The following is a 27,841-nucleotide window of genomic DNA, read 5'->3' as shown; positions in this document are numbered from 1 at the left end:
AAATGTGCTTTTTGGCGGGTGTGTGCATGTGCAATTTTAATATACATAAATAATATATCTTTCTTACTTTTCTCACACAGCACTGTACTTCTAAATTATATTGTTCACAGCTAATCCTTTGCTTCTAACCATTGAAAAGTCTAGAAATTGTAAGTAAGTGGATAAAATTTATCCACTTACTTTCCCAATGGTGGACACCTATTTTTTCTCTAGGTTCCCATCACCAGAAATAATAGTATAATGAATGCCTTTCTATATACCATCTTAAAGGCCTGAAAGAGAATGATTTTGGGCCGTATATACCCTGGACCAGATTTGCTATGCCCTGTGGATACATATACTTATTTTTCTAAGTAATGTCTTACTGTTTTCCAGAATAGCTGTAGTACATGGGGGTTCCTAAATCCCTACCTCCTTACTAACACTTAGCACCATCCAGCTTTTAAAAGTTTTGCTAATCTTATAAATGTAAAAAGATATATCACTGTTTAAATTTGCACTTCTATGTTTAGTAATCTGTTTGAGCGTCTCTTTACATGCTCTGTGGTACTTCAGGTTTTCTCTTTTGTAAATTGTTCTATATACCTTGCTCATTTTTGTTTTTCCTGCTAATGTTGATGTCTTTTTCTTGCTGGTTTTCTAGGGTTTATTATTATACGTGCTGGTTAGGCATCCTTTCTCATTCTATTATAGATGTTGCCCATAAAGGGAAAGAGGTTTGGGCAGATGATAAAAGGAAGAGATTTGAGAAATTATTTTCAGAAGGCATTTGAAATGGGATGCGCATAGTTATGGGAGGCTTAATAGGCTGTTTAAAGGGACTGTTAGCCTAAAGTGAAGGAAGTAATGTGTGAGTGCCCAGAGTCTGGGCTCTGGAGTCACCAGGACTGGGGTTTGAATCCCAGTGTTGTTACTCCTGCTCCAAGTTTCCATCTCTGTGAAATGAGGATAGAATAGTACCTGCTTGTTGTGCAGTATAATTGAAATAAAATAGAAAGCACATAGAAGAGTTGCATAGATCAGAGTAAGCATCCAAAAACATGCATCCAAAAAATATTAGCTGCTATTATCATTATTAATGTTACTAAGAAAATTACATAAAGAGATCAGGAAATTCTTGGGCAGAAGTAAGTAGAGAGGAGTGAAAGAGAGCAAAGGAAGTCTGCTTCTGCTTTAAGCCAGAGGCACCTGGAACCCTGGACCTTACTGGGAGGGCCAACTTGGAGGATTGGTGCTGGCTGAGAAGCCCTCTGCCTCCTTGCCTGCAGAAGGGCCTGGCACTATCACCACCTCCCTGCCTTCATGCCAATAATAAAGCTGATCTTTACTCTACCTCGGTTTCATGAGTCTTGGGGAAGGAAGGAAGACTATGGGACCCAAGGCCTGGGGCCGTATCAAGAGGAAGAGAACCAGGATGCCTTCAGCTAGGTTCATCCCCATCCTAACATGTTCATCCAACACTTCTTCATACATTCTTCAAAGAGTGTAATAAGTGAAACTTTGTATGTTTTTCCTCAGGAGAGAGGCTCATAGTTGTTTGTTTTTTCACGTCCTGGTGACATTCAAATTCATCTCTCTTTGCCTCATTTACTTCCAAATACTAAAAGAAAAACCTGGGCTGAATAATATTTTCCATATAGAAGGTAGTAAGACTATGAATGACTCTAAAACTCAATGTTGAAAGTTTAGCATTTAAGTTAAATTACAGTTAAGGTAGGAAACATTTATTAAAGGGCTGGGGATAGAGGGATGGATCCCAAGTGAAAGAAAACCTGATCTTAAAGTTGGCTGTTTTCAAACAGAAGGGACAAGAGAGGGAGGGAAGGAAGAGGAAAGAAGGTAAAAGGGCCTTCACCCAGCCATGTGGAGAAGCGATTATTTTCCATCCACAGCTGGCTAGCATTCAGAAGCTGTCCCTCTGGTATTTATAACAATTACTACCAAATTGAAAAGGACCAATAACATTTGCATCAAAACAGTTTACGCCTCAGTGTTTTCTGTATGGCAGCCTTTACTTCCTTGTTCCTCAGGCTGTAGATTAGGGGATTCAACAGGGGGATTACTGTGGTGTAGAACACAGAGGCAACATTCTCCTGGGCGAAGGAACTGATTGTGGAGGGTTTTAAATACATGAATGCAGTTGATCCATAGAACATTCCCACAGCTGCAAGGTGGGAGCTGCAGGTGCTGAAGGCTTTGGATCTACCTTCTGTGTTGCTGATGCAGAGGATGCTGGAGAGAATGAAGATGTAAGAAACAAGAACTGTTAAGCTCGTGACTATGATGTTGAATCCAGCCAAAAAGAAGACTGTTATTTCAATATCATAGGTGCTAGAGCAGGACAACTTCATGAGATGGAGGATGTCACAGAAGTAGTGACTAATGAGGAGCTCACAATAGGGCAGTTTTAACATGAGGCCAGTTTCTATTGTAGAGTCAATGAGTCCTATGGCGTAGACCACAGCCACCAGCAGGGAGCAGGTGTGAGGAGACATAATGATGTTGTAAAACAAAGGGTGGCAGATGGCAACATAACGGTCGTAGGCCATCACTGTCAGCATGTAACACTCAGCAATGACAAAAACAAGGAAGAAGTAGAGCTGTGACATGCACCCTGCGTAGGAGATGATGTTCTTTTCTGACACAAAGTTCACCAGCATTTTAGGGGTAATGACGGAGGAGTAGCAGAGATCCACAAGTGACAGATTGCTGAGAAAGTAGTACATGGGGGTGTGAAGCTGAGAGTTCAGCCAAATCAGAGTGATCATGCCCAGGTTCCCCACCATGGTGACCAAGTAGATCCCGAGGAAGAGGAGAAACAGGGGGAGCTGGAGGTCTTGTCTCTTTGTTAGTCCCCTGAGAATGAACTCTGTCACTGTAGAGTGATTTTCTGCGCCATCCTCCTCTGGGTGGGAAGCCTGCCGAGATACGTGGGAGACAAGAGCCCCATTAAAAGGCTAGTCTTGGATTGCTTGGGGAAGTTAGTCTTGAGCCTTTGGTGCTAGTTAAATATCCTGGGTTCTCTGCTGTTACATCCTCCCTGCCCTCCTCCCCTCCTCCCCTCCTCCTGCTATTTGAGGGTCTTTTTTGCAGGATGACCAGCCTGTTTCATAGATCATGAAGATGAGAGGAAAGCAGGCCAAGGTCTGGATGTTTGACATGCTTCTAAAATATCTTGGGGCAGTGTTTCTCAAAAGGTAGTCCCTGGACCAGCAGCACTGACATTACCTGGAGATTTTTAGAGATGCAGATTCTCAGGCCTCAGCTCACATGTACTTAGTCAGGAACTCTGGACATGGGGCCCAGCAATCCGTGTATTAATCTCTCTGGTGATGGTATTGCATAGTAAAGTTTGAGAATCTCTACACTGTAGATAATAAGTAGCATATTTCATATTTTGTGGTTGGAGATGGATTTTGCTTTAGAAATAAACTTTCCTTGTCAGGTGTATAATTCCTAAATATTCACTGGATGTGAACATGCAAGTACCTATCTGAAATTTATGCAGTGTCGGGGTGATATGGTAGTTACAAGCTGTGTCATTGATGGACACATCAATTTCTATGTCTGAAAGATGAAGAAATTAATATCGATTCCAAAGGTGATTGTAAAAATAACATGGGATAATGCATACTTAGAAATCTTTTTTTCAAATACTCAGTTCCTATAAAAATGTGAATTGTCATTAAGAGTCTGGAATTTATTCTTAATTTCTCACTTGACTTGAGATCCTAAGGCAGTGACTCTCAGCATTGGCTGTATATTATAATCACATGGAGCATTTATAAAGTATTGATTCCTGGGTTCTACCCATAAAAGTTCTGATTCAATTGATCTGTGGTGAACCCTGAACACTAGCCTGCTGAATGTTCCACAGTGAATGCTTAATAGCTAATTATTATTATCATTATTGTTATTTTCAGATCATTGTATCAAACCATGGTCCTATTATATCCCTGATGGCAAAGTATTCAAATTACAGACATATCTCTAGGAAGCATGAATAATCATTGCCGGATACATTATGTATAGACAGTCGCATCTGTGGGATGTATTTCTTAAGTTATAAAACTTAAATTCCCCCTATTTTAATTGCTTCCTTATGTAATTACTAACTTTTGCATAATGCTTTACAGCTTACACATTTGTTTCAAAGGTCAATCTTGTTAACTTCTAAAATTTTGGGAAATGAAGAGAAATATGTTTGGGGAAGGATTTTAATTTTCAATTTTATATTGAGAAAACTGAGATGCCGGACAGTAAGTGATTTGCCCAAGGTTTAATAATTATTGGTAACTTGGAACTGGAACTTACCCTGCTCCATCCCGATCATGAGTTTCCTCTTTTGCCTTACATGTGTAGCCTTGGAAATCTGCACACTTACAGTTCTAAGCAATGTGTGATTGAAACAGGTTTATGCTTGATATCTTAGTACATGCATAACATAGGAAAAAGAAGAATGCTGTATTTTGTTTCATTGCTTAGGAAATTGAAGCTCTAAAAGTTAAATAATTTACCCAAGGTAACCAAGCTAGTAAGAGGCAGAAAAGGGCCTAAAAACCAGGACTTCTGACCACGAGTGTGTTTTGTCTCCACTAAACTAAATTGTTTTGTTTTAGCTTATCTTTGTGCAGCACTTTATTAGTATTTAATAACATTTAATTTATATAATTTTTGAAGGTAAAGGAAAGATCTAATGCTAATTTGGGGTGAATTTAAAAAATTATAAAGACCATATATATGCATTGTAGTGAATTAGAAATGTAAATAAGCAAAAATTTAAAACAGCCATTTTCCACTACTTGGAACCAAACGATGGTAGTGAATATCCTTCTAGACTTTTCCTATGCCATATATGTATTTACATGTATATAAATACATACATATATTTACAAAAACATTTATAATCTGCTTTTTTAGCATAGCATTCACAAATGCATTGTCTCATTTGATTCCTATAATAATAATAACTGGCACTAACTATATTCCTTTTTCTTAGATGTAAGAGCCTTTAAAATCATTAGGATGGTGTGAAGACAACGTCTGCATTGCATTGTAAACTTTATATGTCAAATTATTGGTAATGAAGCATCTAACTTTGCAATAGCTAGTATGAGCAATAGCTAAGATTTTTTAAATTCAAGTTGAGCATTCCTAATCTGATAATTCAAAGCCCCAAATCTGAAAGTTGTTGAACACCAACATGAACCACAAGTGGAAAATTCCATACCTCCTCTCATGTGACTAGTCTCAGTCAAAAGATAGTCAAAACTGTTCCATGCAAAAAAAATTATTAAAAATATTATATACAATGGCCGGGTGTGGTGGCTCACACCTGTAATCCCAGAGCTTTGGGAGGCCGAGGTAGGTGGATCCTGAGGTCAAGAGATTGAGACCACCCTGGCCAACATGGTGAAACCCTGTCTCTACGAAAAAAAAAAAAAAAAAAAAAAAAAAAAAAAAAAAAAAAAAATCAAAAAACAAAAATTAGCCGGCTGTGGTGGCATGCGCCTGTGGTCCCAGCTACTCGGGAGGCTGAGGTGGAAGAATCGCTTGAACCCAGGAGGAGGAGGTTGCAGTGAGCCGAGATCGTGCCACTGCCCTCCAGCCTGGTGACAGAGCGAGACTCCATCTCAAAAAAAAAAAAAAAAAAAAAATTATATAAAATTACCTTCAGCCTGTGTGTATAAGATGTATATGAAGCATATATAAATTTCATGTTTAGACTTGGATCTCATCCTGAAGATACATGAAAAAAATTGAAATTCAAGACACTTCTAGTCCCAAGCATTGCACATAAGGAATTATTTCCATTTATTACAATGGAGATAGAAATGTATTATTTTCACTTCTTACAAGGAAGAATTTTTTTCTAAATAACAATAGTAGATGTAAAACAATTTACATTTCTTTTTTACCCAATTTCTGCCTCTCACAATGCTAAGGAACACCCAACTTGAATAACTATCACTGTAGATCATGTGCTTTACAAAGCAGTATGGAGTGAACATCATTCACTGAGTGCACAGCAGGTGGGAACACCATACACCATCATGTAGGAGAATGCTAGACAGCATTTATTTAACTTTTCACTCTCATAGTCTTCTAATAACATGAAAGAGGCAGATATAAACTACATATTTCTTTCATTTTTCTGTTTTTCTTCTTTTTTAAAAACAGAATCTTACTCTATTGCTCAGGCTTGAATGCAGTGGTGCGATCATAGCTCACTGTAACCTTGAACTCCTGAGCTCAAGCAAGCCTCTCACCTCAGCCAACTGGGTAGCTGGGACTACAGGTGCATGCTACCATGGTGGGCTACTTTTTAAACTTTAGGGTACAGATGGGATCTCTCTGTGTTTCCCATGCTGATCTCCAACTCCTGGCCTCAAGCAGTCTTCCTTTCTTGGTTCCCCAAAGTTCTGGGACTACAGGTGTGAGCCACCATGCCTGGCCAGACCATATATTTTATATTAGTTATTGCAATTATTACCTCTATTTTCACCAAGCCATCAGAGCCTTAGGATTATTGCCAGTGAGAACACAGCACACACATTAAAAAAGCACATAGAGGTGAAGGTAAATACATGGTTGTAAATAGTCTGCATTATAAACAAGAGTTCATTAAAGAAATATTTTTCTCATCCAACTGCTTAAAGTTTGTAATTAAATACCTGTGATAAGGAAAAACGGAGCACAGTCTGTTAGAATCTTTAGGGGCTGCCTTGGTTTCAGCAATCAGAAAATTCAGGAACCATATACTCGAAGTCATAAAAAACGGGTCACTAAGGTTGGGGGCTTGGGATTGTGTTTACGTATATATGGGCACAGTATCTCCTGGGCTGTAATCACTTGAGAGACTGGGGTCCTCACTAATGGAGCAATTAGAGCCTTGCTTTACACTGGCTCTGTGAAGCATGCTTTGTCTCCCAGGTGTGTTAATTTTCCTTTTATTGGTAGAGTGATCTTGCAGCTAGGGAAACTTACAGTCTAATGTCAGCTTAGGTAATTTTACAATCAACAACCCCATTACTGTTGTCGTCACAATTGTCATGATTGGGATCATTATGCCCATCATCACCACACCCATCTCACTCATTACCATCAACACCATCATCAGTGACTACCATTATCATTGTTACTTACTATTCATGATTATGTGCAATTGACCAGCTTTAAAATGTTTATTATGAAGCGTTTTAAAAATGAATTCATTTTTTTTTAAAACAAGCAGTATAGTTTTAGCAAAGGAATGTTACCTTCCTTACATTTATAAGAGAATGCTGAAGTTGGCCTTTTGCTACTGCACCAGTAAACTGACAGCAGAGAATTCAGAAGGTCGAGGAGCACATGAAGGTAGACTAAAACAACTCATTCATATAGGCTCATTCAAAAGAGAAGTGTGTTCATAAGGAAATTTCCTATTCAAGAACATATTCAGTATTATGTTATTCATGAATATATTACTAATGAAGATTTTTAAATTAAGCTTCTTATTTTGAGTTAATTGTAGTTTCATATGTAATTGTAAGAAATAATGAAGAGGCCTGGCACCGTGGCTCAAACACCTGTAATCCTAGTGCTTCAGGAGGCCAAGGCAGATGGATGACCTGAGGTCAGGAGTTTGAGAGCAGCCTGGCCAATATGGTGAAACCCATCTCTACTAATATATATATATATATAAATATATATATATATATAAATTAGTAGGGTGTGGTGGTTGGGCACCTGTAATCCCAGCTACACGGGAGGGTGAGGCAGGAGAATTGCTTGAACACGGGAGGTGGAGGTTGTAGTGAGCTGAGATTGTGCCACTGCACTTCAGCCTGGCGACAGAGCATGACTCAGTTTCAAAAAAAAAAAAAAAGAAAGAATGAAGAAAGATTCCTTGCTGTATACTTTATGCCATTTCCCACGGTGGTAACATCTTGAGAAATGATTGTATAGTATCATACCTAGGATTATTGACATTGATATAATTCATGGATCCTATTCAGATTTCCCCAGTTTTACTTATACTCATCTGTGCATGTATTTAGTTCTATGAAATTTTATCAAACACATAGGCTTGTGTGTCTAATACCACAGTCAACATAAAAACACATCACCTGAATTTTCTAAGTTTCGAAACAATAATTTGATTTCCTGTTATACTCCAAAGGTGACCAGTTATTTTTCTTTATTATAATCTCACCACTGTAAACATATTTTATGTGTAAGATAACTGCACCGGACAACAAAGCTAATTTAATGCAGTTATTTTTGTTGATCAAAATTTTCTACCTTTGGCCTGTAGAATCCTCTTCAGTTTGTCTCTGGAGTCTTCGACACTGTGCTAGTAGTTTCTAATATTATACCTTCTGTGCTATCTGATAGGGCAAGGTGTTAGGAACTCATTTCATACATTTAATTCCTCAGACCTGGAATCAACCATTTCTTCAAGAAACTTGATTTCTTTTAGCAGGGAAATGATATTTCTTTTTTTTTTCTTTTTTACTGCATTTTAAGTTTTGGGGTACATATGAAGAACATGCAAGATTGTTGCATAGGTACACACATGGCAGTGTGATTTGCTGCCTTCCTTCCCCTCAGCTATATCTGTCATTTCTCTCCATGCTATCTCTCCCCACCTCCCCACCCCCCGTCCCTCCCGCACTTCCCCCCAACCATTAAAATATATCCTAGTAAGATTATTAGATTTCAAAAAAAAAGAAACACTTTCATAACTATGTAGTCCTACATTTCCTAGTTCTTGAAATCAAGAACACAAAGTAGGTGCTAGAGAGGCTCATTGCTCTTGGCTTAGCCATTGTTTCTAGCTCTTTTCAAACAGAACTAGGAAATGTAGGACTACATAGTTATCAAAGTGTCTCTTTTTTTTTTGAAATCTAATACTCTTACTAGGATATATTTTAATGTTTATTCTGAGACAATTTTCTTAGTTGCGACATTTCTTTTAACATGTTACTTTAAATCTATTGTTTTATGCCAGAAAGTTTCTTGAATTATAGTTTTTATTACTTGTTCTATTGCTTTAGAATTCTCTGTTGAGGCTCCTACTCTATACTAGGTGCCAGCTGGATCATTATCTAGTGTCTACACTTGTTACTTTCCGCCGAATCATTTTCATTTAATTTTCCCCCCTTTATTTTCACCTTTGATTTCACATAAGGCAGTATCTGTTGTGCTTATTTCATTACTGTTACTCCTCATCCAGTCTCAATTTCTGAAACTGTCTTTTATTTCTAACAATTTCCTGTGTCCTATTGCTTAATTTATAATATTTTACTAATTCTGAGTTTTATTATTTGTTTGTGGGCATGTCTTTGTGGCTTACTCTATATTTTCTGTAGAAAAACATTTTTTTCTTGTAACAGTTTTATATGGGATTTTACCTTGATTGTTTTCTATTCATTTTTATATCAAATTAGTTTTTTTCCTAGTTTCACACCTTCTTTGTTGTTTCTGTGAAATGTCAAAAATATGATGCCTTATCACCTGAGATCTGTTGGTTCTGTTCCTTTTCTGCTTTTTTTTTTTTTTTTTCTGGATCGTTTTTTTCTTTTGTCTATAATGTTCCTGTTCTGCTTAGTTTGGGTTTTATTCCTTCCAGTTTATTCCTGTAGAGAGTTTTGGTTGGTTTGTTCTGAGAGTTTATGGTGCCCAAACTGCTACACCTCCCTCTTCAGATCTTACCATGGTCCCATTTAAATTCACCCCCTAATTAACATACACAACCCTTTTCAGTTTTAGGTATTATTCTCAAATTGGCCTACTGAGATCTACATGGAATACCTTCAATCCTTTAGGGTTTTCCAGGTTTACTAGATGTTCTGCTGCATCTTTCTGTTTCTTCCTGCACAGATGCTGCTACTGTGGAGGATTTTAGTTCTTGATGGTTTGTAATCATCTGCTTGTGGTTGAGGCCTATTTTTAAAAAAATAGATGTCATTCATGGATTGGACTTTGCTATCTAGTTGTGCTAGCTTTTAAACGGGAGTATCCAGGGGGACGAACAGATAATGACACGTCTCCTCAAAATCCTCTAAAACATTCCACATTTTATTACTATTTGTATAAAGAAGGAGGTGAACAAGAAGGAAAAGGAAGAGGAGGAGGAGGAGAAGGAGGAGGAGGGGAAGGAGGAGAAGGAAGAAGAAGAAGAAGAAGGAGAAGAAAAAGAAAGAAGAAGGTGAAAAAGGAGAAGGAGAAGAGGAGGAGGTGATAAAGAAGCTAGTTATTTGAGGAATATATATATATATATATATATTGATAAAGAAGCTAGTTATTTGAGGAATATATATATATATATGTAGGATATATTTGTAAGGTTTGTCTATGAGAAGAATATATTTTTAAATATATCGAAGAGGATATATTTCTTAAGAACATTTGAAATATTGATATAGTTCTTTGTATTTTGATATGTTGCTAATATTCTTAAACATGAAGTATTAAGAATATGAGTACCGGCCGGGCGTGGTGGCTCAAGCCTGTAATCCCAGCACTTTGGGAGGCCAAGGCGGGTGGATCACGAGGTCGAGAGATCGAGACCATCCTAGTCAACATGGTGAAACCCCGTCTCTACTAAAAAAATACAAAAAATTAGCTGGGCGTGGTGGCGCGTGCCTGTAATCCCAGCTACTCAGGAGGCTGAGGCAGGAGAATTGCTTGAACCCAGGAGGCGGAGGTTGCGGTGAGCCGAGATCGCGCCATTGCACTCCAGCCTGGGTAACAAAAGCGAAACTCCGTCTCCAAAAAAAAAAAAAAAAAAAAGAATATGAGTACCTAGCATTTTCTGAGTGCTTACTATATTGCAGGTATATTTTCTTGTGTGTATATTTTGCTTTTGTTCTTCATGGTCTTTTCTTCTCTCTGCCTCCTATATAAGTTATTTGAATTTTCTGTTTTATGTTTACTTATTTTTGCAATTTTATGAAATAAGCACATACTTCTTACAAAAAAACTTGAAAGTAAAAATAAATTTAGTAAACTGGTAATTCTACAAATTGAATATTCAGTGAATTGGCTTTCAGTAAATTGATTTTTTGGTTAATTATCTTTCAGTGATTTGATTTTTAGGCCACCAGCATATATTGTTAAAAGATAAAATCAGCTCATGCCTGTTATCAGATCACTTTGGGAGGCTGAGGTGGGTAGATCACCTGAGATCAGGAGTTTGAGATCAGCCTGGTCAACATGGTGAAACCCTGTCTCTACTAAAAATACAAAAATTAGCCAGGCCGGGTGTCTGTAATCCCAGTTACTTGGGAGGCTGAGGCAGGAGAATCACTTGAACCCGGGAGGTGGAGGTTGCAATGAGCCAAGACTGGGCCATTGCATTCCACTCTGTGCAATGGCCCAGAGTTTTGAGCAAAACTCTGTCTCAAAAAAAAAAAAAAAAAAAAAAAAAAAAAGAGAGAGAGAGAGAGAGAGAAAGAGAGAGACAGAGAGAGAAAATCAGGCCAACAGTGGTGGCTTATCCCTCTAATCCCAGAATTTTGAGAGGCTGAGACATGATGGCTGCTTAAGCCCGAGAGTTTGAGACCAGCCTGGGCAATACGGCAAGACACTGTCTCTATAAAAAAAACAAAAATGATAAAATCAAGTGGTTGATTCCTGTAATCCCTAGTGCTTTGAGAGGCTGAGACACTAGAATCACTTGAATACAGGAATTTTGAGACCAGCCTGGACAATGCAGTGAGACTCTATCTCTACAAATAATTTTAAAATTTAGCTGAGTATGGTGGTACGTGTCTGTAGTCCTAGGTACTCAGGGAAGGTTTATTTGAGTCCAGGAAATTGAGGCCACAGTGAGCTATAATTGCAACATTGTACTCAAACCTGGGTGACACAGCAAGATCTTCTAAGAATCAATAAATAAACAAATTAAAAGAATATTTAAAACAGATGAAATGAACATATTTTGGATATTGATGAAGGGGATTGAGAAACTAGAAAAATGGTGCCATCTTTTGACATAGGGTAACATGGGAAAAAGAGAAATTTTAGAAAGAATGATATGTGTCCTCACCCAAATCTCATCTTGAATTGTAATCCCATAATCCCCACATGTTGTTGGAGGGGCCTGGGGGGAGGTAATTAAATAATGGGGATGGTTCCCCCTTTTCTGTTCTATTGACAGTGAGTGAGCTGCATTTCCCCTGCTGGCACTCATTCTGTCTCCTGCCACTCAGTGAAGAGGTGCCTTCTACCATGATTGTAAATTTCCTGAGGCTTCCCCAGCCATGCAAAACTGTGAGTCAATTAAACCTCTTTTCTTTATAAATTACCCCATCTCAGGTATTTTATCATAGCAGCAAGAGAACTGATAAACACAGGGAAGATAACAAAATAAGTTTTCAATGTGTTTGGTTTTAAGTGTCCGGGGGACATTCAAGTGGAGATGTCTAGTAAGTTTTTGGTATTTCAGGTAAAAAAAATCTAGCCTAGAAATATAGATTTGATTTTCAACAGACTAAGGTATTTAAGACATGGGTATGGATATCTTTCAGAGAAAGTTAAGTAGGATGAGAGGAAGAAAGTTAAGGATCTGTGGGTCATCAAAACTTACAGGCAGATGAAGAAGACTTGAAGGAGAATGAGAGTGAAAGGAAGTATCCAGAAGTTGGAGGAAAATCAGAAAGTTCATGTGTCTTGAAAGGAAAGGAATATGAATAGTTCATGAAGAAGTTAGCTATCAACAGCATCAAGTATAACAGTACTGAAAAGTTTTCACTGAGTTTAAAGACATCCTATTTGATTTATTCAATGACATCATGACATAAATAATAGATAAGTCAGGTTTAATTATTGCTATTCTACAGAGGGGGAAATACCAGGCAAAGAGAATTTAATGTCTTGTTCAAGGCAATACAATAAGAGCCAAATCTTAGACTCGACTCCTTCCACAATAGCATATTTTTTCTTGATTTAAGCTAGTTATCAGAGTAAAGTTCCCGAGCAGACTTTGTGAAATTCTGGAACACCTTACCAAGAAAATCTGTGACTTTCTTTCCCAGTAAAGGTGTTTGTAAGCCGGGGAAATTCTCTTCAATCCTTGTTTTCTGCTTATCTAAGACATCTGTTTTTTAAAAAATTTTCTTGTCCATGAAGATGTCTCCATTACACTTGGAATCACCTCCCATCTTTTACATATTAAACCACATACCTTGCGCTTGTAGATCATCTCAGATTTTTCCTGCTTAATCCCTTCTTTACTTTAATCCATTGCATATCTTGATTTGTTTTCTGTTCTTGGGAAATTTTAGATTTTATAGTATTGCACCGGCAGATTTTGCTTTATGAAATAACACATATGTTCCTGAAATGTAATTTTTTTTTGAGGGAGAGTCAAAAAAGATGGCTTACTGCATCCTCTGTCTCCTGACTCCTTAGGCTTAAACTCTCATTCTATTCTATTCCTGACTCCCTGGGCTTAAAATCCTAGTCAATTTTGATTTGTGCCTCTTTCTATCATTCTCTCCTGTACCACTGAGACTTCAAGTGATTCTCCTGACTCAGCCTCCCTAGTAGCTGTGACTACAGGCACCCACTATCACACTCAGCTAATTTTTGTATTTTTAGTAGAGACGGGGTTTCACCATGTTGGCCAGGTTGGTCTTGAACTCCTGACCTCAGGTGATCTGCCCGCCTTGGCCTCCCAAAGTGTGGGGATTACAGGCATGAGCTACTGCGTCCGGAAATGTAACATTTAAGAATTTTATTTTGGGTAGCTTTGTGGTACCTACTTGTAACAAACATGTGTCCTGGGACAGCTCTGTAAACCAAATTATTTCTACTGCCTCTGTGGTAAGTTTCTGTGTAGTTTCTTTTACAAATACTTTGACTTTGGAAGTCTCACTCAGTAGGCATACATTATCTGGCATAATTGTCAATGAAACACCAATACTAGCATATTAAAGACCTTGAGTTAATTTTTTAAACTAGTTCTCTTTCTTTTCATTTTGGCGTGGAGCAGGGTAGTTAAGGAGGGTCACCAAATGACTACGGGAACTCCTGGTGTATTATTTCAGAAAATGAAAGACCATCCCTGAATTTATGGGTTTGCAATATAGATTTTCAATGAAGTGTATTTATATGAAAGTCCATTATATTCAATAAGATTTTAAAGGAGCACCTATAATGTGTTTGTCACTGTATCAGATACTGAGTGTGTTAGTGTACACAAAAGTTATAGAATATAGATTTTTCCTGAAAGGAGATTTTTATCTAGAATAGAGTTGTGGCTTGAAATAATCGATTAATAGTGGAAGGCTTCTTTAGACTAAGCACATATAGAGATTAATGTAATAGTGAGTGAACAGGAGGGCAAGAGAATGATCTGATTCAAAGTCACTTTCAGTTCTTCCTCTTGACTGCTCAGAAATATAGTTATTCCTCACCCTTGAAATGTACTTCTCTTTTGACATCAGTGAAATTCTCATTTATTGCACAATTATTTTCTAAGTTGAATATTGACTAAGGCCGCATATATTCTCACAAATACCTTTAAGTTTCTTATTGTGATTCCTGTTTTTCAGATGGGAACACCGAGTTTACACAGTGTTAAGCAACTTGTGCAAGTTCACACAGTTAATTAGAGTAGGGATTTAATTCCAGGGCTGTTTGACTCCAAAGCCTGTTCTTAGATGCTACAAATGACTTTTAAATACTTTGATTGGTCAACCCCTTTTTTCCATTTGTGGGCATTTTTGAGGAAAGTTTCAGTTTTTAGATTGCAATTATTTTCTCTTTAAACACACTTGTTTGGAGCAATTCACCATTCCTCTGCTTTTTGTGATCATCTCCATTCTTATAATTCTCCACCTTTCATATCTACCTATTTTCTCCCAAGTTGTGATCTTTTATTGCTGACTTCTTTCTGATCTTTGCCTTTTAAAGGTTCTGCCAGTGCTCTACGGTCTTTTCTAAAATTGAGTTCATTACCCTTTGATTCTTCATTTATGTCATTCTATTCCTGACTCCCTGGGCTTAAAATCTTAGTCAATTTTGATTTGTGCCTCTTTCCATCATTCTCTCCTGTACCGTTGAAACATCAAATCATGTTAATTATCCAATTACCACGTCTCCTATACTGTTCATCTCTTTTTGGATTTACTGCTTGTGGAAAGTCTTCTAGCTGATCTCCCTGCCTGCTGCTGTCTCTGTTTCAGCCTATTCTTACACTACTAGCTATATAAGACATCACGATTAAGATAAATAATTCTGAATACCAATATTATTTAAACTACTTTGTTTTATGTCTTCTAAGTGCTGTAATTAGCACCACTTATTCATTACAATAATCATTTGAGGTTGGTTATTGTATTTATTTTAAGATTAGGGACTTGCAGTTCAGAGAGAGGTTAGACACTTCCTAAGGTCACATATCTAATAAGAGGTAGAGCCAGGATTTGTGTTGAGGTTCATCTAATTCTAAAGTTCTGTTCTGAATACTAGGGAGGCCATAATTTAACATTCATTAGAATATATCTGAGACAGAAAGAAGGGGCTATTAATAGTTTTGCTGAAACAACAGGCAAAAATTGGGAGTATTCTAGGCAAATTGACATGTGGTCACCTTCCTGATACTACAATGGAAAGGAATTACAGTGTAGTACCCACTTAAACAATGCTTTTGTAGAAGAGAACAGGAGCTCAGCTTTCAAGTTAGTATTTGTAATGACCACTAGACAGCCTATTGGAAATGTCTAGTAAAGTGATTGAATACCAGTCTTTGGGCTTAATAGAAATATGAAAGCTATTAAATAGGGAATTCTTTCCCCATAGCTTGTTTTTGTCAGGTTTGATGCAGATCAGATGGTCACAGATGTGTGGTGTTATTTCTGAGACCTCTATTATGTTCCATTAGTCTATATATCTGTGGCACATATACATCATGGAATACTATGCAGCTATAAAAAAGAATGAGTCCATGTCCTTTGCTGGAAACCATCATTCTTAGCAAAGTAACACAGGAACAGAAAACCAAACACCACATGTTCTCACTCATAAGTGGGAGTTGAACAGTGAGAATACATGGGCACAGGGAGGGGAACATCACACACCATGGCCTGTCAGAGGGGGGAGGACAAGGGGAGGGAGAATGTTAGTATAAATAACTAATGCACGCAGGGCTTAAAATTAGATGATGGGTTGATGGGTGCATCAAATCACCATGGCACATGTATACCTCTGTAACAAGCTGGTGTGTTCTGCACATGTATCCCAGAACTTAAAGTATATATAAAAAAAGAAATATGAAAGCTAAAGTTACAAATTTGGGAGCCTCCATATAGAGGAGCTTGTTGAATAGATGAGCTTACCAAACCCTACAGAAAAAAAGGAAGTGCATAGGACCCTGAAAAAGGTGAACTATAAGGCAGGAGGAAGAACCAGCAGTACCAAAATGAACACAGTCAAAAGTATTTCATTCTATGCTGTTTCCTGCTTGTGCTGAAGCAAGTCATCAGTGAATCTGACTTTGGAAAAGCCATGGTTGAAATGCATTTGAAATAAGTTTTCACGGCAATGGTCTCTGAAATGACATCAACCCACAGGAACTTTTCTTGGTGTCGTATCATCTAGACAAGAAGCTTTTTTTTTTTTTTTTTGAAACGGCACCAGGCTGGAGTGTAGTGGCACTATCTCGGCTCACTGCAATCTCCGCCTCCTGGGTTCAAGCAATTCTCCTGTCTCAGCCTCCTGAGTAGCTGGGATTACAGGCACACACCACAACATCCAGCTCGTTTTTGTATTTTTAGTAGAGACGGGGTTTCACCATGTTGGCGAGGATGGTCTCCATCTCCTGACCTCACGATCTGCCTGCTTCTGCCTCCCAAAGTGCTGGGATTACAGGAGTGAGCCACCATGCCCAGCCCAGACAAGAAACTTCTAAGGCTCTTAGCAGAAAGCCAGCTTTTAATGAACCCCTGAGGTTTTCTCTGTTTTTGGGTACCCAAGAGAGTTTATGATAGTTAATTGTTTTTCTCCATTTGTAACTTACGTGTAGTGGGATTATGATCAGACATTGGCACTCATTAGAGACACTGTAGGACACAGCACATTTCTAAGTGTAAATCTACAGATGAGGCACCATTATTGTGGAATACAGGGTGAAAATGTCTCCCAGAGGGTGGATAAGCAAACAGATGCTGATGTGTGCCCAAATATAAATGTGAAGTGACTGACACTGTGATTGAAGATGGACTTGACAAAAAGTCATACGTTTATGGTATGATTTCATAAACTTCTTAAGAGTACCCTGATTAAAAACATAGCTTCCCTATTTTCTCAATGAGGTTTGAGTTTTTCCAAATATAAGTTTCTTTCCTTCTGGGCTAAAAGCATTGTAAATGGCCCTGTGAAAGGATTTGGAGTGTAGGTGGCTACTCAGCAGCTCACTCTGTCCCCATAGAAATGATTTCAGCAGATCCCCTCTTGAGGGCGAATGGGGAAATGAAGGGAATTTAGAGCAGCTAGTGCTGGTTGTTTAAAGATCAGAAATGTGTACAGGTAGTGATCTTCATTGCATAACTTATGATTTTGTAAAATGCTCAGAGAGGTCTTTTGCTTCTCTAACTTGTTATAATGTCCAGTATTTGTTCATTTAAGCCAGTGCTATGGGTAGAGCTATTGTCTGAAGCATGGAACAATGATGCACTGAGATACACTAAACAACATTCACCCAGTAGTCACTAGAGTAACTACGACTGACCAGCACAACTCTGATCACAGTCTTTCAAGATGGCTTAAATGTCATTCTCTCAAAGAGGCCTAACTCTACCATCCTATTTAAATGTACAACTTACAACCCTTGCCCTTTGTATTCTCTTTCCTTTTTTTTTTTTTTTTATTGCTCTCATCATCTAATATATTACATAAGTTACTTATTTATTGTCTGCCTTCCTTCTGCTAGAATACAAGCTCAATAAGGGCAGAGACTTGTTTTGGTTAAACTGCAGCCCCTAGAACAGTGTCTGAGATATAGTTTCTGAAATTTTGTTGAATGAATTAATGAATGTCACTCTCTTACTTAGTGACTATTGGAGGTTACCCACTGGCTAGTAAATCGCTGTTAATTATAGCATTGTAGGTTATCTTCAGTGTGTTCCTAGTGTACTTTTCCAGAGAAATCTATTATTTTTTTTTTCAAGATTTCTCTCAGGTTGCTGCATATATCAATAGTCTGCTCCTTTTTATTGTTGAGTTGTATTCCATTTAGTGATTATACCATGGCTTGTTTATGTATTCTTCTGTTGATGCATATTTGGGTCATGTCTACTTTTTGGCTGTTAAAAATAAAGTGGCTATAAATATTTTTGTTTAAGTTTTTTTGTGTAAATATGCATTACTTTTTTGGGTATATACAAAGAAGTGAAATTGCTGGGTCCAGGGTATTTGTTTTGTTTTATTACATACTGCAACTTTTACACATGGTTCTACCATTTTACATTTCTACTAGTGATATAAGAGTGTTTTTTTTTTTTTTAAAAATCAATTGACCCTATAAGTGGGTCTGTTTGTGGGGACTGTGTTCTGCTCTATTAATCTATTTGCCAGTCTTTACTTCTCTACTAAACTGTTTTAATTTCTGCAATTTTATATAATTCTTAGAGTCAAGTAGTGTTAAGTTCTCCAACTTTCTTCTTTTTCAAAGTTTCTTGGCCATTCTAGGTTCTTTGCATTTTTATATAACTTTTAGAATTATTTTGTCAATTTCTGTCAACATATCTGTTGGTATTTGAACCACTATTGAATTGAATCCATTGATTAATTTAGGTAGATGTAATAACAATATTTAGTTTTCCAATCCATGAATATATCTTTCCATATATATATTTTTTTCTAAATATTATTCAGTTATATCTTATAGTTTTCAATATAGAGGTATACAAAATTTTTGTTAAATAAATTCTTAAGTGTTTCAATTTTTGTTGCTAGTGTCAATGGTATTGTAAAATTTCATTTTGTAATTTTTTTTGCTAGTTTGTAGAAATGCAGTTAATTTTTATGCAATAAACTTGCGTTCTATGACTATTAAATTCACTTTTAAGTTCCAATAGTCTGTTTATAGGCTTCCTTTGATTTTGATGTATACCTAAGTCATGTATGAATTAAAATGGTTTTATATCTTCCATTCCCATTTTTTAGTCCTCTTTATGCAAACAAATCATGGAGAACAAACTGACACTGGCAATCTTATGGTGGAGGATTTAGTTTGAGAGCACTGAGCAGCTGGAAAGTCGGTCAGAAGCAGTGTTCAGCAAGGTGGTGGAGGGAGAGGCGGTCAAGAAAAATTTTTTATTATGTGCTTGATATTTTGGTGTCCTTTTTCTTTTGAGACAGGGTCTCAGTCTGTCACCTTGACTGGGGTGCAGGAGTGCAGTGGTGTGATCATGTTTCACTGCAGCCTTTCCCTCCCTGGGCTCAGATGGGTTTCCCACCTTAGCCTCCTTTGTGGCCGTTGCCCAGGTTGGTCTCCAACTCCTGGGTTCATGTGATCCACCCACTTCGTCCTTTAAAAGTGCTTGCATTACAAGTGTGAGCCATGGTGCCCAACTTGTTCTTTTTGAGATTGTTAAGAGGCTCAAAAATTTCCCCTATTAAGTGGGCTAGAACTTCCCAAACAATGTTGGATAAACCTTATGAAAGTGAACATTTTAGACTTATTATTGACCTTGAATAAAAACAATCAGTATTTCACTATTGAGTATGATGTAGGTTTTTAGCTGTAAGTTATTCGTGGACATCTTTTATCAGATTCGGAATACTCCTTCCTATTCTTATGTTGTTGAGCATTCTTATCATGAATAAGTATTGTCTTTTATCAAATATTCTTTCTGCATCTATTGAGATGATTATATAATTTTACTGTTTTATTCTATTAATGTGGTGGATAATGTTAATTGATTTTTAAAATGAGTAATTTAAATTTGTTCTTCTTAGGTTATTTACATTTTAAAAAATATTTCATTTTATATTTTCTGCTAGAATTTTAACTATAGCTCTCTATGTTATTTTTATTGCATTATTTGTATTACTGTGTTATGTTTTATTGTGTTATTGGCATTTCATATATTTTACTTCTACACATTGTAAATCTACCATCAATTGTTTTCTATTGCTTTAAATGGTTAAAGTAATTGCTTTAAATGGTTAAAGTAATTTAATTTAAATTTAAAGAAAAATTTAAAATAGGCTGTTATATTTACCCACATATTTACTATTTTTAGTATTCTACATTTCTTCCTAGAGATCTAAGCTTTCATCTGGAACCATTTCCCTCTCCCCTTCTCAGCTTTTTTGGGGTGTAGGCTTGTTGGTGACATATTCTTTTGCCTTTTGTCTAAAACTTCCTTTAAAGGCTATTTTAGCCAAGATGTTTTTGTCAATACTAGGTTGACAATTTTTTTTCCTTTCAATATTTAAAGGGTCATTACAGTGTCTTCTGATTTCTATTTCTTTTATTTTAAGTCAGTTATTATTCTTATTTTTGCTTCTTTGAATGCAGTATATCTTTATATCTCAGATTGCTTTTAAGCTGCTTTTTAAAAAATGTGTTATTGGTTTTCAACAGTTGGAAAAATTTGGAAAAATTTTAGCTATTATCTCTTAAAAATTATTTCTACTAAATTATCACTTTATTCACATTTTGGAACTCTAATTATACATATATTGGACTATTTAGCACTGCCTTAAAGGTTTTAGTTGCCATGTTCTTTTTCAAAATTATTTTTTCCCTGTCCATACTTTAGTATGAATAATTTTTGTTGATTTGTCTTTGCTTATACTTATCTTTTCTTTGACTGTGCCTGATATGCTATTAAGCTAATCTGGTGAATTTTTATTTCCAAGATTTTTTAGTTTTGAAATTTTCATTTGGTTATCTTCATCATTTCTATTGCTTTGTTGGAATTTACCATATATTAGCCAATTCTGTCCTAAAATAACTTCTATTTTAAAGTCTTTGTCTGCCAATTTCAACATATAGGTCAGTTGTGGATCTGCTTCTAATATATTTTTCCATCTTGATTTTGGGTCATATTTTCTTGCTTCTTTGTGTTTCTAGTAATTTTTGACTTTGTGATATTAAACACTGTGGATATGTTTTAGAGACAGTGGATTACATTGGTCTTTGCTACAGAGTGTTATATTTTGTTCTGGGATGTAGTTAATTTACTGTCAAATCACTTTGATCCTGTTAAGACCTGAGTTTAGCCTTTGTTATGATTCAGTTTTGCCCTTAGCACAAGGGCATAGTCTTTACTATTAGTGTATGACTTTTCAGGGGTCTCATCCTAATGCCTGGCTTGCTGACCAAGGTCTCTCCATTTTCAGTATGTCAGAATTCTAACGTTTATCAGGCACTGTGCATCCTCTGTGATCTCTGTTCTGTTTTTAGCCCCCCAGAAGCTGTTGTCTCCTAAGCTGGTAGAATCTTGGCCTATCTATACATAAAAAATTTAGGATTCAGCCAAGAACTTAAGGGAGGCCTTTGTATAGGTACCTGAGGGTCCTTTTATTTTATTTTAGCTTCTTCTCCATTTCTTGCCCCACAAATTTCAGCTGTTTTAGTCTCCTTAAGCTCGGAACTTTCTTCATTTCACTAGTAGAAGCTGCTGCCATTTGTCTGGGCTCCATTACTATGCATGGTTTGGAAACTGGCCCTAAAGAAAGTTGGAGTGAATGTATTAATTACCCCATCTTCTTGCCTTTTCTCAAGAATTTCATTTCTATGTTATCTACTTTCCAAATATTGCAAGTAGTTGCTTTATATACCTTTTCCAGTTTTTTGTTGTTGTTGTTGTTGTTTTGTGTGTGTGTGTGGTCAGAGAAGTAAGTGCAATAATAACTATACCATCACAACTGAAGTAACAAGTCTGATAACTTACGTTTCCATTATTTCTGTTTTACACTACAGCCAAAATTAAGGTCAGGTGTGTTCATGAATGAGGAGAGATTGGAAATGTGGAGACTTAGAAGAGATCTGTGATCTTGGACTAATGGCTTTACTTATTTGAACTTTTTAGTAGTCTTTGTCTGTAAGACGAAGGCAAATAATAGTTCTATGATCTATTAGTTCCTGGCATTGGAAATGCTTGGGAAGATTTAAAAACACAGCACAGCCACCATATCCATACCTGTGGAGATTCTGATTCCAAAGGTATCGTTGGAGCCTAGCATTTCTTTTTAATGAATATTCTAGGTAATTGTGATAACAAGCTAAGTTTGGGAAACACTGAATGGGATGTTCTCTCAAGTCTTTTCAGGTCTAAAATTTTATGAGTTTGTGGGTTTAACACAAAAGAAAATAAGTAACTATCTTAGAGACTGAGACATAGGATAGACAATTTTTTAAAAAATTGTACTTTAAGTTCTGGGGTACATGTGCAGATCTTGCAGGATTGTTGCATAGGTAGACATATGCCATGGTGGTTTGCTGTCTCCATCCGCCTGTCACCTACATCAGACATTTCTCTCAGTGTTATTCCTCCCCAACCTCCCCAACCCTGCTGTCCCTCCCCTGGTCCCCCATCCCCTAACATATCCCAGTGTTTGATGTTCCCCTCCCTGTGCCCATGTGTTCTCATTGTTCAACACCCACTTATAAGTGAGAACATGTGGTGTTTGATTTTCCATTCTTGCATCAGTTTGCTGAGAATGATGGTTTCCAGATTCATCCATGTCCCTGCAAAGGACATGAACTCATTCTTTTTTATGGCTGCATAGTATTCCATGGTGTATATGTACCACATTTTCTTTATCCAGTTTATCCTTCATGGACATTTGGGTTGGTTCCAAGTCTTTGCTATTGTGAACAGTGCCTCAATGAACATATGCATGCATATGTCTTTGTAACAGAATGATTTATAATCCTTTGAGCATATACCCAGTGATGGGATTGCTGGGTCAAATGGAATTTCTATGTCTAGATCCTTAAGGAATTGCCACACTGTCTTCCACAAAGATTGAACTAATTCACACTCCCACCAACAGTGTAAAAGTGTTCCTATTTCTCCACATCCTTTCCAGCATCTATTGTCTCCAGATTTTTTAATGATCACCATTCTAACTGATGTGAGATGGTATCTCAATATGGTTTTGATTTGCATTTTTCTAATGACCAGTGATGATGAGCATTTTTTCATATGTTTGTTGGCCTCATATATGTCTTCTTTTGAAAAGTGTCTGTTCATATCCTTTGCCCACTTTTGAATGGGTTTGTTTGTTTTTTTTTTCTTGTAAATCTGCTTTAGTTCTTTGTAGATTCTGGATATTAGCTCTTTGTCAGATGGGTAGAGTGCAAAATTTTTTCCCATTCTGTTGGTTGCTGGTTCACTCTAAGGATTGTTTCTTTTGCTGTACAGAAGCTCTGGAGTTTAATTAGATCCCATTTGTCTATTTTGCCTTTGTTGCCATTGCTTTTGGTGTTTTAATCATGAAGTCCTTGCTTATGCCTATGTCCTGAATGGTTTTGCCTAGGTGATCTTCTAGGGATTTTAGGTCTTATGTTTAAGTCTTTAATCCATCTGGAGTTAATTTTAGTGTAAGGTGTCAGGAAGGGGTCTGGTTTCTGCTTTCTGCACATGGCTAGGCAGTTTTCCCAACACCACTTATTAAACAGGGAATCTGTTCCCCATTGCTTATTTTTGTCAGGTTTGTCAAAGATCAGATGGTTGTAGATGTGTGGCATTGCTTCTGAGGTCTCTGTTCTGTTCCATTGGTCTATATCTCTGTTTTGGTGCCAGTACCATGCTGTTTTGATTACTGTTGCCTTGTAGTATAGTTTGAAGTCAGGTAGCATGATGCCTCCATCTTTGTTCTTTTTGCTTAGTATTGACTTGGCTATGTGGGCTCTCTTTTGGTTCCACAGGAAGTTTAAAGTTTTTTGTTCCCCAATTCTGTGAAGAAGGTCAATGGTAGCTTGATGGGGATAGTGTTGAATCTATAAATTACTTTAGGCAGTATGACCAATTTCACAATATTGATTCTTCTTAACCATGAGTGTAGAATGTTTTTTCATCTGTTTGTATCCTCTCTCATTTCCTTGAGCAGTGGTTTGTGGTTCTCCTTGTAGAGGTCCTTTACATCCTTTGTTAGTTGTATTCCTAGGTATTTTTTTCTCTTGGTAGCAATTGTGAATGGGAATTTGCTCTTGATTTGGCTCTCTGTTTGTCTGTTATTAATGTATAGGAATGTTTTCGATTTCTGCACAGGATAGACAATTTGAGTCCAGGCAGAGGTTGAAGGTGTGGAGTAAAAGACAAATGCAAACCAAAGAGGAAGAACAAATGTGGATGTGTTCCTGCAATGGGAATCTGATATACTAGGATTCAGTTTGAGGGCACCGAACAGATGGAAAGTCAGTTGGGAGAAATGCTCAAAGAAAAGTGGGCGGAAGGCAGGGACAGCCAACGGGAATTTTGACTAGTTATTAATTTAGAGAAAGGCTGGTCTTGGCAGATACTGAGAGCAGTTACCTGATAGGGATTCTTATTACCATTAAACATACACTCCGCAAGAGGACAGGGGAGGGGAACAGGAGGAGTCTTTTCTTATCTGAGCTGGGAATAGTGCAATTAATTCCTGAGATGAATGGAATATGAGTAAATTTTTGAATATCCTATTCTAAATTACAATAGCCCTTTGTGCTAAACTTTCCAGGCTCCAATTGCTTCCTTTTAAAAATTAAATTTATTGAAGATTTACTTGCTATTTTCCAAGAGACTGTCAGATCCAAGAAGGCAAGGGTTCTGTGTTATGGATTTCAGTAGCTGTCCTTGGGAGGTAGTTCAGTCTAACAGCCACATAAGGGGCTTGGAGTCAAACAGAACTAAGCATATTTGTGGAATCTGAAACATCTTGCCTCTGTGAGTAACTTACCTGTAAAATGGGTATTGTGAGAAATAAATAAAGATAAGTTTGTATATATGTGCTTTGGATCTTGGCAGCCAGGAATAAGGGTACCATGTTAGGTACATTATTGGGTATTCAAGAAATGGTAATGATAATAATTTTTCTCACAATGATTTTCCCTTAATAGTACTGGATACATGTTAATTGAAAGCCATCAAGCAATTCCAAGAGGTAAACAAACATTTCTTCTTCCTTAGGGAAAGTAATCCCTGAGGAAGTGGTCTTGAGGGAGTCTCTATCTTCATAATCAGTTCACTGAAGTCAGTAATCCAGAATAAAACTCTTTAGTCTTTTGTTATTCACTGGTCAGGAAAAGGCTGTGTCTCCTTTTTAGAAGCTGGAGAGGCCTTTGGGCAAATAAACAATTGGAAGTCATGTTCTTCAGTGCAGGAAGTGTTATGAAATATATTGGAGGTTCTGATCCTTTGACCTGTACTGGGAAGAGAGAGAGGGCTCTGAGCTCAAAGCTGTCATCCTCTCTTCACTAGGGTCATCTTCCTCCTCAGAATGTGAACAAGAGGCAATAAGGTATAGCATTTACGGCTCTAAAGGGAAGGAAGGTGAGTGCTTGCCCTGATGCTGGTCATTTACGTAACATGGTGATTTCAAGTGCAAACCTTTTGAGCCATACTGCCGAAATTCACCTTCTGACTGCAACTCAGTGGTTTGAAGGCTTTTGGCTAGTTATGTCATCTTACTTGCTTTATCTGTGAAATAAAGATAATAATATTGCTACATGGCTCTTCGAACAGAGCCTCTTGTAGCAACTACTCAATAAGTGTTAGCTTTTGTTTTTTTCTCTTTTTGAGACAGGGTATTGCTCTGCCACCCAGGCTGGATTCTCCTGCCTCAGCCTCCCGAGTAGCTGGAATTACAGGCGCCTGCCACCTGCCAGGCTAATTTTTGTGTTTCTGGTAGAGACGGGGTTTTGCCATGTTGCTCAAGCTGGTGTTGAATTCCTTGGCTCAAGTGATCCACCTGCCTCGGCCTCCCAAAGTGCTGGGATTACAGGCATAAGCCAATGCACCTGGCCATAAGTGTCAGCTTTAAAAAATTATTCAATGTATAGCCACTTGAGCTAAGAGATCTTGGAAAAGTACGACCTCACTTTCTTGATCTGACAGCATGGACCCAGAGGTGAAAGCTCTGAGCACAGCCACTGTGGCTTCTGCATTTCAGGACTCCCTTCAGGGAAGAGGTCCAGGTTTTACCAAGTGAAGCAGAGATAGGGGAGGGAAAGATATAGAAAAGGGACTGACTTAAGGATCTAAAAGACATTCAGCTTATTTTTGGTACCCCTTCTGGGGTACCTCGTATTGGTAACTCTTATTCTGCAGTTAAAGTTTAGTTTCATATTACACTTTGGAAGTTATAATTACTTGGACTCTGAAGATTGAAACATAGTGAGTGGTAAAAACCTCCTACCAAAGTTCAAATCTCTCTCCTAGAATTCCCTCTCCAAGTATGGGAGAAAGAGACCAGGAATGTGGTGGTGATGTCTCTTTCTAAGTGGTCCTCTTCTCTTGTCCCCTCAGACTTCTTCTGCCAGACCAAGGAGAATGGTAGCCAAAAACTCTTCTGTGACAGAGTTTATCCTTGAAGGCTTAACCTACCATCCTGGACTCCAGATCCCCCTCTTCTTCCTGTTTCTGGGTTTCTACATGGCCACCATGGTGGGAAACCTGGGCTTAATAGCTCTGATTGGGCTGAACGCTCATGTGCACACTCCCATGTACTTCTTCCTCTTTAATCTCTCTTTAATAGATTTCTGTTACTCCACTACCATCACTCCCAAAATGCTGATGAGTTTTGTCTCAAGGAAGAACACAATTTCCTTTACAGGGTGTATGACTCAGCTCTTTTTCTTCTGCTTCTTTGTCGTCTCTGAATCTTTCATCCTGTCAGCAATGGCATATGACCGCTATGTGGCCATCTGTAACCCACTGTTGTACACAATCACTATGTCTCCCCAGGTGTGTTTTCTCCTTTTGTTGGGTGCCTATGGGATGGGGTTTGCTGGGGCCATGGCCCACACAGGAAGCATAATGAACCTGACCTTCTGTGCTGACAACCTTGTCAATCATTTCATGTGTGACATCCTTCCTCTCCTTGAGCTCTCCTGCAACAGCTCTTACGTGAATGAGTTGGTGGTCTTTATTGTTGTGGCTGTTGACATTGGAATGCCCATTGTCACCATCTTTATTTCTTATGCTCTCATCCTCTCCAGCATTCTTCACATCAGTTCTACAGAGGGCAGGTCCAAAGCCTTTAGTACTTGCAGTTCCCACATAATTGTAGTTTCTTTTTTCTTTGGTTCTGGGGCTTTCATGTATCTCAAACCTCCTTCCATCCTGCCCCTTGAGCAAGGGAAAGTGTCCTCTCTTTTCTATACCATCATAGTCCCCATGTTAAATCCACTAATCTATAGCTTGAGGAACAAGGATGTCAAAGTTGCCCTGAGAAGAATTTTGGGCAAAAAAATATTTTCTTAAGAAAGGAGTAGTATTTGAGGAAGGAGATATAATGCTTTCCTTATTAGTGTGTGTTTTCAATGAGATCCAAGTTCCATTATTTTTCCTGTCTTGTACAGAAAGAAAATTTAAAGTTTTTACATTTGGATGAGTGTTTAGTGCAGGCATATTCTCCCCATCTCTGCTCTACCTCAGCTATTCCAAGATTTCTTCATTTTATGCAAATTTTTCTATAATCATAGATCACTTAATTGTAAATTGGCCTTATACATTATTTAGTCTAGCCTCCTCAATTAATAAGTGTTGGAGACTCAGAAATACGTAAGTTGCTCAAGGACACACAACCACTTGGTGCCACAACTGGGACTGGAGTCCAGGTCCTTGTATTCCAATCTGCTTTGTTTTTCTTTATGGCTTTTTTTCACGCCTCATTGCTGCCCTTGTAGATT

The 27,841-nt window shown here is 37.6% G+C and overlaps 2 protein-coding genes across 2 annotated transcripts; one reads left to right on the top strand and one right to left on the bottom strand.

The window, feature by feature from the left end:
• Positions 1-1,970: 1,970 nt before the first annotated feature.
• OR8A1 (olfactory receptor family 8 subfamily A member 1) lies at positions 1,971-2,950 on the bottom strand. The gene is given in 2 exon segments (XM_010334407.2): positions 1,971-2,890; positions 2,893-2,950. Coding segments are annotated over 2 exon segments (978 nt in total).
• Positions 2,951-26,480: 23,530 nt separating this feature from the next.
• On the top strand, positions 26,481-27,413 carry OR8B12 (olfactory receptor family 8 subfamily B member 12). Its single transcript, XM_003923561.3, has one exon. The coding sequence runs from the start codon at positions 26,481-26,483 to the stop codon at positions 27,411-27,413; it is 933 nt and encodes a 310-aa protein (XP_003923610.1).
• The last annotated feature ends 428 nt before the right edge of the window (positions 27,414-27,841 follow it).

This window comes from Saimiri boliviensis, chromosome 6 (genome assembly GCF_048565385.1).
Source record: "Saimiri boliviensis isolate mSaiBol1 chromosome 6, mSaiBol1.pri, whole genome shotgun sequence".
Taxonomy (NCBI): Eukaryota; Metazoa; Chordata; class Mammalia; order Primates; family Cebidae; genus Saimiri; species Saimiri boliviensis.
This window is presented reverse-complemented; position numbering and strand designations above follow the sequence as displayed.

Coding starts and splice junctions, on each gene's coding strand:
- OR8B12 (XM_003923561.3), top strand. CDS start 26,481: ATGGTAGCCAAAAACTCTTCTGTGACAGAGTTTATCCTTGAAGGCTTA.